We start from the raw sequence: 20,338 nt of genomic DNA, 5'->3' as shown, positions 1-20,338 counted from the left end.
CAGATGGGCTACATCAGCAGAACACCATGCTGGGTGTCACTCCTGTCAGGTAAGAACAGGAAACTGAGGATACAGTTTGCACTGAGTCACCAAAACTGGTCAGTAGAAGACTGGAAAAATGTTGTCTGGCCAAATCAAATGGCCTCCACAGTCACCAGATCTCAGTCCAACAGAGCACCTTTGACATGTGGTGGAACAAAATTTGCATCACTGATGTGCAACCAGTAAAAATGCTACAACTGTGTGACGCTATCATGTCAATATGGTCCAAAATCTCTCAGGTCTTTCCAGCAGCATGTTGAATCTGTGTCATGAAGAATGTCATGAAGAATTAGGGCAGTTCTGAGGGGGCCCAACCCTGTATTAGCAATTTGTACCTAATAAATGCCAATGAGTGTACATTACATTACATTTATTAGAGGGTTATGACATTTTTTTTCCAGAGTCTTGCAAAAACGTTGTTAAAAACCAAATAATTTTCAAGCTTTTCATATATGCTAATACATCTGTATTAGGGCAAAGATCTTAGCAAGTTTTCTACACTGTACAGAAGTATCACTACAGCCATGTCAATGATTAGCTTTGCACATTACTCTCTGTAGTCCCTCGTTGTCACAGACTGCAATATCCTCCTTCACCTTAGAAGGACGTGGGGGCGCTGTTTTAAATGGCAGCCCTTTGGCGTCTGCGGTCTTCTTCTACGTTTCCTGATAAGCTGTCTGACAACAAGCACAGCGGCTCATGGATCCAGAGACTTATCGGGCTTTCTGGGATTTGGAGAAACGTGGCAGGTTACAGTGACTCAGTGGGCTGAATGAAATTATTTTAGCTTATGCGACTAAGAGGAGACACACGTTGGTGGCTAGTTGTCAACGCTTCGGAGGGAGGTAAGTTAAACTCGATCTCGTCAGCCAAACTTAACGCTGTTGCTAACACAAGCTGCTGGACTTGGAGAAGACAGAAAGCTTCTTTTTAAACATGCAACAGTTTATTTTTATTGATCATTTTATCAAACGTCCTGGCATGCAGTTTACGTTAAAGGCTCCAAGAAGACGCAAAAAAGAGAAGAAACTATGTCCTAAAGATGGTTTACTTAACTTACCCCACTCATTATATATGGTATGTTTGTCTTAAAATGTTAGGACCCATTTGTTAAGTTTGCTTTTTGTTAACCATCTGTATTGTCCTAAATGTGACAGCTACTGATGGTATGGGCCATATGTGGATGTTAAAGTGAAATAATCACTCTTGTTTTAGTTTGGGCAGATATCTCCAAAATCTCACACAGTCTGTTTCACAGGCCTGAACATGATGACAGGAAGAAAATTTAAAGGTTTTACAAGTTCTTGGATTGCGTAGTTTGCTATAGTCTATCTTTCTCTCATAATAGCAGGTGCACATGTAAAAGTAAAACTCGCCATCTCTAAAACTTTGACACTTTGACAGATATCAAAACCATTTAACACTGATCTCTCACTTTCCCTTAAAACACACATGTAACAGCGCTATACTCGTGATGTAGCTGCCTACCTGTAACTGCTAACAACCCAACTGCCTACTGTGAGGGGGTTTAAGAGTCAGACAACTATGGATGAGGACTTCCCAACCTTGAAACCGAGACGCATCCAAAATCAGAATGTGGTCCATCGTCTTGAGAAGCGTAGGATCTGCTCCGGTCGACCTGGAGCTCACTGGTACCGAGTGCGCTGTTTCCACCAGAACCTGTTCCCCAACTTCACTGTGGTTAATGTGGAGAAGCCACCCTGCTTCCTCAGGAAATTTTCACCAGATGGACGCTGTTTTATCGCCTTCTCCTCTGACCAAACCTCCCTAGAGGTAAGAGGAGACAAACCTTCTATTATTTCACATTCCCTAAACCAAATATCTTGTGTGATTCTTATCTTCCACCTGGTCCAGAGTGTAACTCACACAGTCTGTTGAAATACTAAATTCACCAGAAAATATTGTTGGTGTTCATCATACAGATATACGAATACCAAGGCTGCCAGGCAGCTCAGGATCTGCTTAGAGGCCAAGAAGGAGAGACTCTTCTCACCACCAACGATCAGCGCTCCCTCAACATCCGAGGACGCCTGTTTGAGCGCTTTTTCTCTTTGCTCCACGTTACAAATGTGGCCTCGAATGGAGAGCACCTGAACCGGGAGTGCAGCCTCTTCACAGACGACTGCCGCTATGTCATTGTCGGATCGGCTGTTTATGTCCCTGAGGAGCCGCCCCCATTCTTCTTTGAGGTATCAGCTTAGTACAAATTTAAAAAAGGAAGATGTGCATAAATGATTTCTTTTTCTCCTACTGCTCCTTTCATCTACATTTTCTCCCACCAGGTGTACCGCAACAATGAATCCGTGACTCCCAACCCCCGGTCTCCTTTAGAAGACTACTCTCTCCACATCATCGATCTCCACACTGGTAGGCTGTGTGACACCAGGTCCTTTAAGTGTGACAAAATCATCCTGTCACACAACCAGGGCCTCTACCTCTACAGGAACATCCTGGCTGTGCTGTCGGTCCAGCAGCAGACCATCCATGTCTTCCAGGTGAGTACTTACATAGCCTGTTGCAGTGATGGGACAATCTGTGATATAAAGCGTTAATAATTCGCTTTTGTGGCTGTGCCAGGTGACTCCAGACGGAACTTTTCTGGATGTGAGGACTATCGGTCGGTTCTGTTATGAGGACGACCTCTTGACTCTTTCAGCTGTTTATACAGAAACTCAGGCTGAGAATCAGCCAGGCTTCGCCCGTCTGTACACCGACAAAACCATCAACTCCCTCAAGCACAGACTGTTGGTCTACCTCTGGAGGAGGGCAGAGCAGGACGGCAGCGCCACAGCCAAGAGGAGGTAGTGATTATGTTGGATCAGACGACTTGAATGAACTGCATATAGAGACAGAAAGCCCTTTACAGTTATTTATCTCTAGTACTCACTTAATTATAACTTAAAACTAAATTCTCAGCCACATAAAACATTAGGGTGGAGGGCTTCCTGTTCCTGTGCAGCATTTCTTGCAGAGTTAATAATCCTCCTCTCCAATAAGTTGTCAAACTGTTGACAGACTTGAACTTTATTGCCTGTTCTGCAGTTTTGATAAGCTGAGTGTGGTGGCATCAGATCTCCACCTGGTTGTGGTTAAAATGGTTGTCTAACTCGCAGCAGATGTCGAGAACGGGTGAATGACTGTGAGCTGCAGTTCTAGACAGTAGAGGTGGAATCTCAGCTAAATGTAATTTGCTATTTGCTTATTTATTATTAAGTCTGTATGTGGGGAAAATGCTGCTGTGCACTGCTAGGAGAGCAAGACTAGGCACTTTTGAGTGTAAGGGATGTGAAGCTCAAGTTCAAGGGCAATCTGATATTGTATATACTTCAATATTTAGACCCAATTAATATATATCCAAACAGTCAAATATTAAGCACCGCTCCATAATTTAAGATCTGATAAAAATAACCTTTGTTGTGGAGAGTAATGGCATACAAATGTGGACAGGAAAAAAATGTATATCTATGTGGATATGCTGCCGTGGATTTGCGGCAGATGGCCGCCCCTCCCTGAGCCTGGCTCTGCCGGAGGTTTCTTCCTGTTAAAAGGGAGTTTTTTCTTCCCCCTGTTGCCAAAGTGCTTGCTCATAGGGGGTCATATGATTGTTGAGTTTTTCTCTGTATGTATTATTGTAGGGTCTACCTTACAATATAAAACGCCTTGAGGTGACTGTTGTTGTGATTTGGCGCTGTATAAATAAAATTGAATTGAATATGCTGACAGAGCCTTGAGGCCTTTAAACACGGACACCAAAAATTCATGCAAATGTTTTGTGTGTCACAAAGATCTTTCAGACTCACCTGTTCCTAATGCAGCACTTCACACTGACTGCGTAATTTAAAAGAACAAATTTGTGGCTTTTTTCCCTTTCAATATGTGAATAAACCAATCTAACCAATCAGACCACTGCATTTGGCAACAAGCGCAGTTATAACTCAAAATGCGGACCGCCACTGAATATACATTGATATGGAAATGGTAAAATAACGCTGTTATGATCCTATTTTAAACAGCTAGATCCTGCTCCAGGGCAATCGGCTGTCTGAAATTATTTCTCTGCCTCCTTAGATTTGGTCCTAACTCTGCCAACAAAAGTGCACCACTGACATCCTGACATATGTATGCACTTGTCATGATGGGTGTGTTTGCTGGTATGTTGTTTATGGGTTCTGCAACTACTTCTGGGAAAGCATACTAGAGGTGGATGTAGAAGGAGCTGCGAGTATAGGACTCATGTTTATGTTCTTCTTCTTCAAACGATAAATTGCTTGTGCCATCTCTCAGTGTTGGATTTTGCTGAATATGGATAAAGAGCCCGATTGTCATTCACCCTAGCCATCCTTCACTCACTTATGTCCTCACTGCATGCGAGGCGCACCGCCCTTCTATAAATGGGCAGCAAAAGATGGCAGAGAGGAGAGAGAGGCAAAAAAATCGGATGCTCAGCCGGATGTTGAGGAGGCTCAACATTATTGGATGTAATTATCAACTCAAATTCCATTATCAGAAAAATAATTCAATTTTCTTGATTATTGGTTGCCATATTTTGTGTATCTGTGCCTGTGTGGACGAATAAGAAAGCCTTTGTGTCTGCAGAGGGAGTTGTACTAAATGTCATCACAGGTTGTGATAGATGTGTGTGTAGATAAATCTTCATGTTTATGATTGTTTCCAGGCTCTCTAATGAGAGCATTTCTTTAATCATAGATTAACTTAGAATAAATATTTTTGGGGTATTTTATTTTGGTTCAGTGTTAAAATCAAATGGTATGTATGGCTTTGGGGAATTGTGATGAGCATTTTTGAACTCTATCTATCAAGTGGTTGATTTGAGTCGTAATCAGTACTGAAAAACTAATCATCAGCTGTAGCTCAAATCTGAAGCCTAAACAAAACTGTCTTATCTATTGGCTGTCACAGAGTGAAACAATTATCTCAGGTTCTTTGGCATGTATTTTCATCTGTTTGTATAAAATTCATGAATTGACAAAGGCATGGATGTCGATTCTGATCTGAAAAGTAAAGCCATTGTATACTCGATGTATACTATAATTCCCAGAAACCCCCCCTGTTGCTCCTGTGATTTGTTTATACCCCTCTTCACAATGAGTCGCATCAAGGCGCTTTATATTGTATGGCAAAGATCTTGCAATATCAGAGAGAAAACATCAACAATCAGACATTTGTCTTTTGAGCAGGCACTTAGGGACAGTGGGAAGGAAGAACTCCCTTTTAACAGGAAAAACACTCAGACAGAATCAGGCTATCACTGAATTCATGCATGTTTTTCTGATTGCCAGACAGATTTAAAAAGAAGTAGGGGCAGCCTTATACATACATGGCACACATGCCATATATCTGTTTAATTCGTATTTAGATGGACCTTTACTACATGCCAGTCCACTTCTCTTTCTACCCAAAATTTCCTCTCTCACTCTTCACATTTACTATCTAATAAACTGTAAGATGGTGATGGTGTTAAATTTAAAAAAAAGAAAGAAAGAATAGACAAATATTCATATTTAAAAGTTAAATTAAATTTGCTTGGCAAAATTCTGACTTGTGTAATTGGCAAGGTTTTTCAGTTCAGCTTATTTAGTGTTATCTTATTTTCTGTGTAATGCTGTGTGAGTAAATTAACTGCTGAAGCACTGAAACTCTTCATGATTTTGTCCACTGTGCATCTATGATTCATTAAAGGCCATCCAGCATGTAAGTTTCCTTTTTTGTTTGTTTGTTTTGGGGTTTTTCTTGCAGGTTTTTCCAGTTTTTTGATCAGCTGAAACGTTTAAGGATGTGGAAGATGCAGCTGTTGGATGAGCATCACCTCTTCATCAAATACACCAGCGAAGACGTGGTCACGCTCAGAGTTACCGACCCCTCGCAGGTAGAGAGGCGCGTGCACACAGAAAATATGATCTGAGTTTGAATTCCTCCCTCTCCTCTCTTTGTTGCTTTCCCCAGCCTCTCTCTCTCTCTCTCTGTCCTTTGTTGTTTGTGCTGTGTAACAGGAATTCCTCTTTCAGGTCTCCAAGGATACGCTTGTCCTACAGATTCTGTTCAGTTCTGAATTCACTGTGGCAACAAATAGACCTAATTAATGCTCAGTTTATTTTCAAGAAATGTCAGATTTCACTTCTGAGCTAATCAGCCATTTTTAATTTGCCCTTGAAGAATTTATAAACATTGCCATATTCAACTTGCAGTGACCCTGTAATGTAAACATGCTGAAGCCTTCAAAGCTTTAATGATGCTAGAATGAATGTCTCATGCCTGACTGTTTTTTTTTTTTTTTTTCTCCCCATTAAAGGCCTTGATTATGGTTTTAAAAAACATAGCAACATCAAAGTATTAATTACCGATTAAATTAATTAAATTAAATAATTACAGAATGATTCGTCGTGTTTCTCTAAATTTCCACTCCCCTGTTTGGATCTCTCACAGCCATCCTTCTTTGTTGTGTACAACATGGTGTCCACGGAGGTGCTGGCTGTCTTCGAGAACACCTCCGACCAGCTGCTGGAGCTGTTTGAGAATTTCTGCGACCTGTTCAGAAATGCTACCCTGCACAGCCAAGCTGTCCAGTTCCCCTGCTCTGCTTCATCAAATAACTACGCACGACAGGTCCAGAGAAGGTACCAACAAAAAAATAAAGTGAAATGATGGAAAAGTAGCCACATGGTGATGATTAACAAAGTCGATACATAATGCCAAAAACTACAGTTTATCTAACTTTAAGATTGCTGCCAAAGTGAGTCTTCCAAATTAGGCTTCAATTAAGATGAAGATTCTTACCTTTACCATAGACTGTATATATAAGATGGCATAAGCCACCATACCATCACAATCTAGTTTTGGACTCTAAAATGCTAAAAGTTAGCTACAAATCACTGCCATATTGGTTTCTTTTATAACCAGAAGTAACCATATTTTGGACAAGATGATGATAGATCATCTAGCATTAGATAGCCAAGTCGCCATCTAATGCTAACGTGCCTGGTTAGCGAATACAAATCGTATTGGTCTAACAGAGAGACAAAGTAACAAATAACAGTAACAACTGTCCCACACAGTAAGTTGTATTATTTGGTAGATAGTATACCAGAAGGTGACATCAGAAGATGGACATCGCAGAATAAATCTCGACGAGGCCGGGACAGTCACCAACCATCGCAATGCATGGAAACGAATTGTGAAGGAAATTGGACAATCATTGGCACCCACAGCAGCGTATGGGCTTAGGAGTCGATCCAGACCTAACGCCAGCTAGGGATCAAAGAAGAGAAGACAACTAGTCCAAATATATTCATGTTTGTCTTTAAAACCCAACCTATAAGCAGAGCACATTACCATCACACTCAAGGTGGCTTTTCCTTCTTTTATATACCGTCTGTGATTATGAATGGAAAATGCAAAAAAAAAATTCTTCTAACAAAACAGTAGGTCACGTTGGATTCTAAATAAAAGAAGAAAATGTTCCTGATGCCACGCAGCATCAAATGTCAGGGAGGATTTTAAGACAGTGGTCAGGAAGTGAAGCAGATCAGCAACGATCGCCTAAAGGAGGGAGGAAAGGAGTTTCAGGACTTAATCTGGATATAGAAGAAAGACATTAAGACAGTTAGTGTGGCTGGAGGAACTGTGATTGAATTTGGTGGTTTGACTGGCCAGCATAGGTGACAAAATCCTCCTGTGGAGGGTGAAGCAGAATGGGGTGGCGAGGAGGGGCGCTGGAGAAGGAGGAGACGATAAAGGATAGTTTGAGTGAGGAAAAGAGCTCAGAATTGGATTTTAGAGTGGTGAAAATTGATGTCGGACAGGAGGAGGGGAGAAATTGAAAGCTGGTGAGCACATTCAGCAAACCCGATTTGTACCACTTACAACTAGCTGGCAGTGAAGCCCAGTTCAGAGGGCTTCAGGCTAGCACAAGCCAGGTAGAGCGAAACAGACAGGCCGGTAAGACTGGAGATAATGTAGTATGAAACAAAGTGAGAGCACGTCTGAAAAATATGGATCCCGAGCTTAGAAGAGTGAAGGGAGAGTGGAGGAGTGAGACCACTGAGTCACTGCTGAGTGCTGGAAATATATAGTGAGAGTTTGGAGACTACAATTTATAAGAAGTTCTCAGAAAAGTGTTTTTGATTTTAAATGCCATTTATAGAAATCTGTTCAATAAATGGAGAATTTGCACATAAACCCAGCTGCAGTGGAAACGAGACAATTCAGGATCACAGGGGTTAGCTAATGTTGAGCTGTCTGCCTGCCGCTTCAGATTTAAGGACACTATTGTGAATGCCAAATACGGCGGCCATACCGAAGCGGTGCGTCGGCTGCTGGGTCAGCTGCCCATCAGCGCACAGTCCTACAGCAGCAGCCCTTACCTTGACCTCTCCCTCTTCAGCTATGATGACAAGTGGGTGTCAGTGATGGAGAGGCCTAAGACCTGCGGAGACCACCCCATCAGGTATGAACTCCATCAGGATGAACTGTCCTCTTGTAATCTTAATGCATGACACAATTCATGCTAATTAATGTCCAGAAATTAGGCTTTCTCCTTCTTGACTGCCATTTCCACTACTATCTTTTTTTAATTTATCCTGATTGTTTTTCATTTACATTTTTAAAGAAATCCAGTGCCAAAGGACACTTTTCATTTGTAAACTTAATAAATAATTGTGATTAACAATTGAGATGAACATTTTTGACCAAATAATTGTGATGATTTTTTTTTTTTTTTTGCCATAATCCAGCAGCCTTACTGACTATGAAACTTGGGTAGTGATGTGGAGGGCATACTAAATTATTAATCAGCTGTAAATTAAACATCAACAATTTCGATAAAAATGTTCTGGAAAAATGCACAACAACAAAAATATGAAAGAAAATATAACAAACTTCTCACATGACAACTTTCTGTTTTTATTAGTTTGTAGAAAAAAATTATCATTTGAGGCCATTTTTGGTTCCAACTAGCATTATTTTTATATATCCCAGTAATAAAAGGAAAATATACAGGTGAAAATAAAACATTACTCAAGATAAAAAGGGAATGGCTCAGGGATCTCAATCTGTCTGGTTAGAAACCATAAACCATTGTGAGCCCATTTCACCTGTGTGAGTGAATGAAGTGACAACAGGTGCACTGCAGAATTTACAACAGGCAACCCACAAAAAGGCAATGGCTTTGCAGGTCCTGGCCATAGACTACTGTGGTGTCCTTATATGTCCTGACTGATTTTTCTCCAGTTTTGCTTTTCGTCGGTTCGCAGGTTGCACAAGTAGTTCAGATCCTCCAGCATGGCATGGTTTGCTCTGTTTCCTATTATAGTCTCAACAGTGTGGAAGAAATGCAAGGAGACAGAGACAAGAGGGAGCTGTTGGGGCTATAGAAGGCCATCAACACACAGCAGAAACCAGTATTTGCTGTTTTCTGCGAGGAGCAGCACTACCAGACCCCTACAAAATAACCTAAAACGGACTGCTCACGTGCATGTGTCTGACCAAACCGTCAGAAACAAACTGCATGAGGGGACAGTGAGAACCCGGTGTCCTTTAGTGGGACCTGTGCTAACAGACCAACACTGTTCAGCTCACCTGGCATTCGTTAGAGAGCACCAGAGCTGGCAACAGTATCAAACTAACACCTGTCCTTTTCCTGTCATTACACATCATCTGCTGTGGAAAACGTAGACCTAAAATCACATCTGCATTGTTTCTCTAGATTTACCATTCACTGGCCTATCAGCAAAACGTAATAGACTGTTTTTATTTGCAGCGTATGAAATCATTTTCAGTTACGTACTCTATACTGAAATGATTTAAAAACAGCTGAGAGCAGACTGGCATGCTCTGGCCAATAATTATAAGAGTTGTAGAGGTGCCTTCATAACCAGCTTCGTCCGATTGTAGCTTCTGTGTCTTAGAGGTGCTGGACGTGGTGATGTGCATGCCGTTATAAAACCGCTGTTTCAAAAATATGAGAATTAGAATTAGCTCATTTAAAATTCTTTTAATGTCGAGCTGTGATATGGAAACTGATGTAATATTTACACATGCTTTTTGCCCATCTGTCTAACAAGATGCTGTCACACCAGTCAGTTCTTAGTAAGATTGGAGCCAAGTGCAGAAGAAACATTGACTGAAATTTAAAGTCATTTGAAATAAGCAATGGACACTGCCGAGTCTAAGTTGTTTTCACAGCTAGGCTATGATTGCCTGACCAATTATTAGGGCCGTTTGGCGCCATTTTTTTTTAAGCTTATCAACTGATTAGAAAAATGATTGACAGGTTAATCAGTCATAGTCTTAGCCGCTTGCTCCCCAAATAAGATGAACAGTAGAACAGTACTTTGGATTTTCATCACAGAGCGTCCTAGAAAAGAACAGACTGGACTAAATGAGTTTAACGCAGCTTCTGTGTCTCCCATCTCTGACCCACCAGATTTTATGCACGTGACTCCGGCCTGCTGAAGTTTAAGATCCAGGCGGGCCTGCTGGGACGGCCGGTTAATCACGCTGTGCGTCGCCTGGTTGCCTTCACCTTCCACCCTTTCGAACCCTTTGCCATTTCTGTCCAGCGCACCAACGCAGAGTACGTGGTCAACTTCCACATGAGACATGTGTGCGCGTGAGGAGCTGGCGTAAAAATGGACTCACACTTGGAGACAAACTGCGGGCCTGTTGGGCTTCTGTTAGCAGCTACTGGTGACAATACAACAAACATGTCGGGAGGCACAAAACACTTTGTTCTCTTAGTCGCCGTCTCCTCCTCCAGAGAAATCAGCAGCCCTCTCTCTGCATTCTTCTCCTGATGGAAACCACTGTTCCTCTCCTCTTTCCCCTGCCATCACGCAGCACTCACTGCGCCTCAGCCCCTTCTCTCCCTCGGTGAGAAGGCTGCAATTCTGCCTTTTCCCTTTTGCCTTCTTTTTGCCCCTTCCTCCACCAAACAAAGAGCGACCTGTAGGGAGGAGAGGCTGGAATAAGTGTAAATGGAGATGTGTAGAGAGTGATTGATGTGCAGCTGAGGTGGGAGCTGTAGGTAGCCGGACCTCTTAGAAGGAACCAAAGGTGTTTTCTTTTTCCTGCCGTGCACATTCAGGTCCGAATTTCTTATCTGGTCGGTGAGCAGCAGTCAAGCAAACTTTCTTTTTCCTCACATGGATGTGGAAAGAGGTCGTGTTATTTTATATTTGTTTTACAGTTTGTTTGTTTTTTTGTTTTTGTTTTTAATTTACATGCTACTGTTTGTATATATTTTATGGCAATAAAATGATCTACATTTTGGGTACTGTTTTAGCTGTGTGTGTGTGTGTGTGTGTGTGTGTGTGTGTGTGTGTGTGTGTGTGTGTGTGTGTGTGTGTGTGTGTCTCAAGATTTAAGCAGCGTTGTTGTTCCCTATAAATAATTATTCTTTGCTTCAGATTCTTCTATATGAATTCATTTATTCACACGCTTTAGAGTACAGAAACAAGTAATCTGCATCCTTTTCAATATTTTTTCCCTTTTCATCTCTAAACCTGAACAATTTTTTTTTTTTTTAACTAGCTGTGTGTTTAGAGGCTTTATAAAGCACCAGAAGTGATGCTGGCACTCGTTGGACCTGCGTACAGAGAGCAGACAGGACACAGTGTAAGTGTCATCATATTTAATTTGAAAAGCTGATCCTTGCAGTCTGTTCTGCTGCACTGTATGGGATCATAACGATGCCATGTTATACCCACTCCATCTGTTCTCCGCACTACAGCGCTGGCCATGTTTTTAAGCTTAAATGTGTCACTAAAAACACACGGATACAAACAAATCTACAAATATGCAAATTAATTAACACCTCCCTCCTCCTTCCTGGCACTGATATGAACATGTAAAGGCAACAAGGCGCACACCGAGCCAGCTGCAGAGAGGTCACAGTTGTATGGAAAGCAGGTGCTGAGGGATTAAGTGTTCTCATAGCCTCTGGTTACACGTGGACATGGGAAGCTTGTGTGTGTGTGTGTCTGTCTTTGTCTGACAGGCGGACTAAAAGGGCTTCGAGGCAAAGGGAAGATGAATGATAGAAGCGGTGAGTAGAGGAGTGACAAAACGGTAGACTGATGCTTAAGGAGGCCCTGTTATGTCATTGTCATTATAGCATGTTTGTGTAAGCTTGTGTGTGACGACAAGCTGTGATAATCAACTAATTACAGGAAGAGCACGCAGCGGGCACACACAGGCCTACATATAGGAGGACACTGTGTGCTCTCCTCAGCTCTCCTAACAGATTCCTTCCCCCTCGTATTATCCGTGTGTTTTAAAGCTTGCGCTGACAGTTAGGCTGGAAATTGACACATGCTCTATTTTCTGCACAGATGTATTAAGAAGCAGTCAGGTTACTGTGGTGCTAAAGTTACAGTCTTCAGTGCAAGCAGGGAAAATAGATGACTGCATGAACCTGACGCCTCCCAATACTTACTACAATGACAGATGTGTTGTATCTGTCTCCTTCCTCAGAATCAGGTAAACACAGAGCCTTCTCCCTGACCTTGGTTGCTAAGGAAACATAACCGCTCTCTGCTTGGTAACCTAGTCTTTTCTAATTACTGTTGTCTAGGCAACAGCGCAACCAATGTAATCCAGAAAAGGCCACAATCCTAAGTGTTTCCTGTTGCAGCACTAGTCTTCACAGATCTAACCGCACACGGCTGCATTTAATGTTTCGGACAGCAAAACCCAGTGAAAATGTGCAGGCTGGTGCAGCACTGTGCGTTACTCACAGATGTGCAACAGCGCATCTGTTTCTGCTATGTAAATTTATTTTGAGCCATTCGTTCCATGTTCAGTGTGGTTCACAGCAGTCACAGATGCACGACGACCAGATTCTCTACATTTTTTGTTTTGAGGTGATGTTATTTTGTTAGCTCATCATCAAAGCAAAAATGATTCAAGCTGTGTGCGCTTCAGAATGTTATGAAAGCATTAGGAAATTCATGCACAGAGATGTGTTTCCATCACTCCAGAGTACGTTCCTTCTTTTGTTTCTGACTTGTGATCTAACCCTGATGCTGCCCTTAAACCACGTTTTGCACCTCGAACTGAACTGGACCAGCCTCCTTCACAGGACTCAAGTGTGAATGAAAAGTTGAAATTTAAAACACATGTTGAAGATGTCTGACTGTACACAACGACGGATCGCAAAGTTCAATATGCAAAGTAAGCCCCCAGTACCATTTTCCAAAGCAGCATTCAATGATTGCCATCAAGAAGTTAGTAGAAAGACTGTATAGTACCTCAGCCTGACTTTAAAAAAAGGGATATCTAGGTTATATAACTTAGAAACTTTGATAACTATTAAAAATGTTACACCTAAGAGCAAATAGAAGTTAATAGCTCAGGTAGATTTGAGGCCAAACCAGAGATATGCTTGTAATCGTCATACAAAGTTACTTTACTTGTGGTCAAAATTGGTGCTTCCAATTCTTTAAAAGTTTTAGGACTGTACACCTCCCACACTCAATCCCTAAATGTCTATACTACTGGTGGATAAATGGGTAAAACAGCAAAATAAATAAATAATGATGGTGATATATTAATAAATGGTGAGATATTTATCTTAAAATAAAAAAATGGATACATTGTTAAAACTGAAAAAATTTTAACAAATGGTTCAAATAGTTTGCTTATAGTAATTAATACAGCATTGGATTGATTGATTGATTGATTGATTGATTGATTGATTGATGGTAAATAATTAACTGAAAGGATAGAGTTAGTTTAACTTCCAAAGATTAAATCTGAAATCTGACAAGTGGCAATCGGATGCTGGATTTCTTTTTTTTTTTTCTTTTTTTTGACAGGACAGGGGGAAAAGCTGTGAACTGCAAGTGTGGGGACTTTCACATATGCACAGCTGGTTTAGAGAACTGCAAAAATATAACTGACATGTAGAGGAGGAATGAGATAATTGGTGCATGAGAAAAGATGGATATGGTGTCTGGTCCTGTTTCAGCCCGGGAGGCTGTTAGTCAAAGAGAACATAGCCCACTGCACATATCATACAGCCATGTGAAAAAGAAAATTTTCACAGGTCTCTATGCAGTCCTGTGAAAAACTAAGTACACACCATGATTCAGTAGCTTGAGGAACCACCTTTAACAGCAATAACTTGAAGTAATTGTTTTCTGTATTACTATCAGCCTTTCACTTGGTTGTGAGGGAATTTCGCCACACTCTTCTTTACACCGTTGATTTGATTCATTGATGTTTGTGGGCATTTGTTTATGCACAGCTCTCTTAAGGTTCTGCAACATTTCAATCAGGTTGAGCTCTGGACTTTTAACTGGGCCATTGCAACACCTCGATTCTTTTACTTTTCAGTCCTTCTGCTTGCTTGAGATCTTTGTCTTCCTCCAATTTAGGCCAAACTTTAGCTGTCAGACAAGTTGCTTCACATTTGACTCTGGAATACTTTCCGTATTCAGAGGAGTTCATGGTCGACTCAATGACTGCAATGACTCAATGCCCATGTTCTGGGGCCAAACATCTCCACTTTGCTCTCATCTTTGCAAAGGACATTGTTCCAGAAGTTTTGTGGTTTGATCAGTTGCAACTTTGCAAACCGAACCAGTGCTTTTTAGAGAGGCTTTCTCCTGGTAGCCCCTCCAAACATGTTGTCCTTGTTCCTTTATTTTTTAATTGTAATGTCATGAACATTAACATTTAACATGTTCTGAGGCCTGTAATTTTAAATTTACATGGGTTTTTTTGTTGTTTTTTTGTTGTTTTTTTTGTTGTTGTTGTTTGTTTTTTACACTTTCTGAGAGTATTGCACAATCTGGTGTTGAGGTGAATTTGCTGGGGCATCCACTCCAAGGTTGTGACATTGTGTTAACTCACAACTAAATGATCCAGACCAGAAAAGTGCCAAAAGTTATGCTTTTACAGAGTTGGTCATACTTGCTTATAATTAGTTAATATATTTACACTCTTAATTCCTATAGAAGCAGTAAGGACATACTTACTGGGCACATTCAAAGTCTGTTAGTATTTCTGAGTCATAACTATAATATGAACTGGACTGTGTGAAGTACAAATCTGTTTTTTGTACCTTTCTGAGCAAAGTCACCATGGTGCACATTGACAGGCTAATAATTAGCAATAACAAGAGGCTGTAAAGTTTACGTTTAGGCAAGTTATTTAAGGGACTGTGTGAAAATTCATCGGGAGTTAGCTTGTAATGTGAAGGACGCAATGGACTCTTCAAATTCATATTATTTGTATGTTCTATAACCTGATAGATATTTTAATGGGCTTGGAGATCTGCTGAAGAAATATCATATTTTCTGTCTGTAAGTGGATAATTTATTTTAAAGTTAATAAATAACTACATATATATACTTTTTTTAGATAATTTTTGTTATTTGGGGTCAAACTTGGAAGTACTGAGTTGAGTTCAGGAATAATTTTCTTTACTTTTTGTATTGATTAGTGGAAAGATATCAAATTTCAAATATATTAAATATTCTTTTTGTTTAATTATGAAGCCTCTCGAATGAGCTCAACTTCAAATTTTGGACATCAGATGTGATAATGACACAACTTGCATTTAATTTTATTTATATAAGTGTTCTTGTTCTGTTTCACACACCATATATCTAATGACCACGTCCACAGTCTGAAACCTGGACTGAATTTCCTGATGCTGTGTTCCCTGAAAAGCTTGAATGCCAAAAAACAAAGGAGGCAGCCACTTGAACGTGGGGCTCAAGTTTACTACAGACTGGTGAAAAACATCAGCGGGCTGGTGAAGGAAAGAACAGATAATCATATGGATACTAGGTGAGTGGGGAAAAAAAGGTCAGAACAGATTTACCAGGAGGGGATTTCATTATCCTGTGACATATAAAAAGCAGACTGGATGTCCAATGATGAGAGAAGGGCCACAGTTTTATTACACTGTAGATGGCTGCTGCATTTCTCAACTGTATTACTCTATTTTAGTCACTTACATTGCCATGTTTTGCTTTAAAAAAAAAAAGAACTTGCAAATAAGGTGGTAACAATGTTCTGGTTTATAGATAGATAGATAGATAGATAGATAGATGGATGATGTGAACCGACAGTTCTTCTTAAAACTGGCTGCCTCTACTGCCCGTGCTTATCTTTCTGAATTAATATAGTAAATCAATGAGGTTTAGAGCCCACCACACAGCCTCTGCCTTTGCACCTTTCATATCCTTCATCTGTCATGTTATTGACCACACTCATATTGTCCCTCCTTGTAACATATAACACTATAACAGTGTCAACATTTCATATCACACAAATTAGCACTTTATCCGTCTGTACAGCTGACTGGGACTTTGCGAAGGCCTCCTGGTGAGAAGCATGAAATCACACCACCACCACCTAATGAGCGGGGGGAGCAGGAAGGAGGTCCAAATATTGACAGCTAATACTTGATTGAAGGGTCGGGGTGTCCCCCGGCTCATAGGTGTGTGCTCACACACACCTTCATGCACTACAGCCGTCTCTGACGTGCACAGAGAGACGTGAATGCCTCACACACAGTCCTCAGGCCCGGCACCCTGCTGAGACAAATACACAGCTTGACTGTAGGAGATCATTTCTAACTGACTTCATTTCTGGCCCAGACACACCCAGTTGGGTGCCAACACGTGCACGTACACAAACACTGATTTGTCTTCATCCCTATAACACAAACACACACCTGACTGAGCACTGGTTGGGGGTTTCAGGTGGAAGTCCGCAGGGAAGGTTTCGCAGCATGGTCGACCTAAAAATATAAAGTACTGGGAGGTCCTTTGTGGATAAGCTGTAATCCTCTGAACTGGGAACGAAAGATAAGAAACAACCTCTTTATATTATAGTCTTCATGCTTGTGATGAGATGGCATAAAAAGTAGCGGAGGGCTCTTCCAACATAAGATTTATATTATTACAGTAAAAGGAAAACTGAGCGTATTCACTTTAGATTCAGCTGGAAATATAGAGTGTCGATGTTCTTGAATCCAGCGCTGTTCGCTTTCACGTTACTCACAATCAGCAACAGGTGATCAGAGTTCTCCACCTGCTGGACAAAAATAACACCTGCAGCTTCTTCTTGATCTCCTCGGGTAAGTAATCGGGTACTTTTACCCAAGCACTGCATTTATAGGCGCTCCTAACATTAAATGTCAAATCACTTCACTGCACGCAAAATGACCTGTTGTTACTTCGTGGATTTGACATCTTCGTGTATCTTTAAGTATGTCCTCGTCTCACAATTGTGGCAGCAGCTTTTGTAAAACCTACAAAAACAGCTAAACACGGTCCTACTGCTAGAGGCTGAAAATGTAAATTCAATTCAATTCAATTCAATTTTATTTATATAGCGCCAAATCACAACAGAAGTCGCCTCAAGGCGCTTTATATTGTACAGTAGATCGCACAATAATAAATACAGAGAAAAACCCAACAATCATATGACCCCCTATGAGCAAGCACTTTGGCGACAGTGGGAAGGAAAAACTCCCTTTTAACAGGAAGAAACCTCCGGCAGAACCAGGCTCAGGGAGGGGCGGGGCCATCTGCTGCGACTGGTTGGGGTGAGAGAAGGAAGACAGGATAAAGACATGCTGTGGAAGAGAGACAGAGATTAATAACAGATATGATTCGATGCAGAGAGGTCTATTAACACATAGTGAGTGAGAAAGGTGACTGGAAAGGAAAAACTCAATGCATCATGGGAATCCCCGACAGCCTACATCTATTGCAGCATAACTAAGGGAGGATTCAGGGTCACCTGGTCCAGCCCTAACTATATGCTTTAGCAAAAAAGAAAGTTTTAAGCCTAATCTTGAAAGTAGAGATAGTGTCTGTCTCCCGAATCTGAACTGGAAGCTGGTTCCACAGAAGAGGGGCCTGAAAACTGAAGGCTCTCCCTCCCATTCTACTTTTAAATACTCTAGGAACAACAAGTAAGCCTGCAGTGCGAGAGCGAAGTGCTCTAATAGGGTGATATGGTACTACAAGGTCATAAAGATAAGATGGGGCCTGATTATTTAAGACCTTGTATGTGAGGAGCAGGATTTTTAATTCAATTCTGGATTTAACAGGAAGCCAATGAAGGGAAGCCAATACAGGAGAAATATGCTCTCTCTTTCTAGTCCCTGTCAGGACTCTTGCTGCAGCATTTTGGATTAGCTGAAGACTTTTCAGTGAGTTTTTAAACTTAACATACTGGCTTCTTCATCCAGGTTAGGTTTGGCACCACAAGGTGAGCAGCATTTCTCAGCATCAATGCCTACTAACAGTGACAATCAGGTAATGGGCCCCTGGGCACAGACATGTGGCCTCATCAGGAAAACCCATCAATCAAAGATATTTAGGGAAGTTTTCAACTGAGAAGTGATTGACTGAATTATTTTTGTGCCTTTATGATTGTGTTTTGTCTCTTTGCTGTTTTTTCATATCTGATTTTTGCCTGTAGCAATCACATTTTCTCTTCCTTATATTTAGTTTTCGAAACCTTTTATGGTGACGCTCACTCTTCAGTCCATAGTATGTTGTCAGCTTAGTACACACTGTGTACAGGGGCTGTGGGTTTATAACACAACAGATACATAATAATACACCGTAACTACAACAACTAAATAAAGTATTATATGTGTTGGAAATTTTGCTTGAATAAGATTTTTGTTGTTCATATGATATGATTTGGTTGATTTGATGTGTTTTAACCACAAGATGGCACTAAATGTTGTGGCTATTAAAGCAGTAGTAGAAAATGTATGTGTAGTCTTTACAATAAGTAAAAACTCTATTACATCTGTTTGCACTCGTTCCTTTTGAGAAACATTAAACTAAAAACTTTAACACTTAAATTCCTAATATTTGACTTTTTCCTTTTTTGGCTCCTCCACAGTTACAACATGCTTGTTAGTGTACAGTGCCAAAGGAAAGGCTGCAGAGGTGCAGCTGCCGACTGAGATGACAACATTGCATGTGTGTGGCAGGGATACATAAGACTCATCAGTTGATGTTATGGTGATTTGTCTAAAGAGGTCTTCTGTTTCTATCTTGTCTCGTCTTTGCTGCATGTGTTCTGTATAATTACTGTGGGTTACTGAATAATTTATGTGGATTTTACTTCACTTATAAATCAGCACGTGCTCCCTTAATTCTTTTAAATAAATGCTATGGACCAACTACTTAAAAGAGATCGGACAAAGCATTACTGGCTTGAGAAACAAAGGAGGAGGAGCAGCTAAACCAGTTTTTCAACAGGGTTGTTAAAAGACTGAACCAACCTTGTGGTTTCTATTGTCCCTCCTTAGAATACCTTTCTCCGGCACTACAAGGGCATGAATGGCTGTCTCCTCTCACCAACACTCCCCCAGTCCCTCAACAACAACACTGAAATACTTCCCAGAAGCAGGAGGGCACCTCCACTCATTTCTCCTGCTTTCCTTTTATAGACTGCTCTTGTATATGCCATATACTCATCAAACCCAGCTTTTCTATACAGTTCCATGTTTTTTGGCCTCTCTCTGAGGCTGAAAAAGATCCAGCAAAGTATCCATGCTTAAGAAGTCCCCACACCTCTCAGTAACTTCAGTGGCTTTTATGTAGGATGTTATTAAGTCCTTCAAAAGTCAATTTTACAGCACTTCGGGCTTTTGGTATGCAAATATTTGGACCTGCTGAGGTGTGTGTACTAGAATGGCATCATTGTGAAGGATGCTTCACAGAGCAGAAGTGTTCAAGGAGTATGCCCATTAACACCAGATAAAGAGGACCTATTCTGCTCATTTCCTGCTCTATACTCCATTGGAGTAGCTTTCACACTTGCATTCTTTTTCTTTTATATTGGGCTCAAGGGCCCAATATAAAAGAAAGGTCGTCATCTGTCTGAATGGGGCTGTTTTAGCCCCCTAATCCAGCTTTCCTCCGATAGGCTGCCTCCTGTTAAAAACCTTATTATTATTATAATTTTTTCTTTTTAAAGCGAAAATGGTCAGATTTCTGAAACTGAAGATAAACTTAGTAAATTGTTGAGATACAAATTAAATTTATGGCCATTTAAACATTGTTTTCTCTCCATAAACATTTTTTCTGATAAAATAATCTTTTTTTTTTTTTCTTTTAAATTAAATCATACGTATTTTTTTAATAGGTTGGTTCAATTTTAAATATCGTCCTTGTGGAGACAGTGGGGAAGGGGGAAGAAAAAATAAATTAAAAAAGAGGAGGCAGATGAGAGGGCGGTGCGTGACGTCATGGGTCATGTGACTGGTTTG

At 40.8% G+C, this 20,338-nt stretch overlaps 1 protein-coding gene and 1 long non-coding RNA gene across 4 annotated transcripts; one reads left to right on the top strand and one right to left on the bottom strand.

Annotated features, from left to right (window-relative positions):
• Positions 1-691: 691 nt before the first annotated feature.
• On the top strand, positions 692-11,349 carry det1 (DET1 partner of COP1 E3 ubiquitin ligase). Of its 2 annotated transcripts, none has more exons than XM_003439591.5 (9): positions 692-887; positions 1,504-1,836; positions 1,986-2,252; positions 2,346-2,558; positions 2,641-2,864; positions 5,821-5,950; positions 6,508-6,698; positions 8,336-8,527; positions 10,505-11,349. In XM_003439591.5, exons 2-9 carry the CDS (start codon positions 1,588-1,590, stop codon positions 10,692-10,694), a joined length of 1,656 nt encoding a protein of 551 aa, XP_003439639.1. In that variant the 5' UTR covers positions 692-887; positions 1,504-1,587; the 3' UTR covers positions 10,695-11,349. The 2 variants fall into 2 exon arrangements, with proteins under 2 accessions (XP_003439639.1, XP_025764457.1); XM_025908672.1 differs by lacking the exon at positions 692-887 and adding an exon at positions 906-1,119.
• On the bottom strand, positions 11,160-17,504 carry LOC106096641 (uncharacterized). Of its 2 annotated transcripts, XR_001223035.3 has the most exons (3): positions 17,027-17,504; positions 16,769-16,888; positions 11,160-16,625 (listed from the first exon to the last, which is right to left on the bottom strand). It is a non-coding gene; the product is annotated as an uncharacterized LOC106096641 (long non-coding RNA). The 2 variants fall into 2 exon arrangements; XR_003220792.1 differs by having other exon boundaries at positions 16,769-17,504.
• Between the last annotated feature and the right edge of the window lie 2,834 nt (positions 17,505-20,338).

This window comes from Oreochromis niloticus, linkage group LG7 (assembly GCF_001858045.2).
Source record: "Oreochromis niloticus isolate F11D_XX linkage group LG7, O_niloticus_UMD_NMBU, whole genome shotgun sequence".
NCBI classification, from domain to species: domain Eukaryota; kingdom Metazoa; phylum Chordata; class Actinopteri; order Cichliformes; family Cichlidae; genus Oreochromis; species Oreochromis niloticus.
The sequence above is the reverse complement of the archived record's forward strand: the minus strand, read 5'-3'. Positions and strand labels throughout refer to the sequence as shown.

Excerpts from the sequence above, each read along its gene's own strand:
- det1 (XM_003439591.5), top strand. The coding sequence starts at position 1,588 with ATGGATGAGGACTTCCCAACCTTGAAACCGAGACGCATCCAAAATCAG. Across the intron at positions 2,253-2,345 it reads CGCCCCCATTCTTCTTTGAG|GTGTACCGCAACAATGAATC; the intron begins GTATCAGCTTAG and ends TTCTCCCACCAG. Across the intron at positions 5,951-6,507 it reads GAGTTACCGACCCCTCGCAG|CCATCCTTCTTTGTTGTGTA; the intron begins GTAGAGAGGCGC and ends GATCTCTCACAG.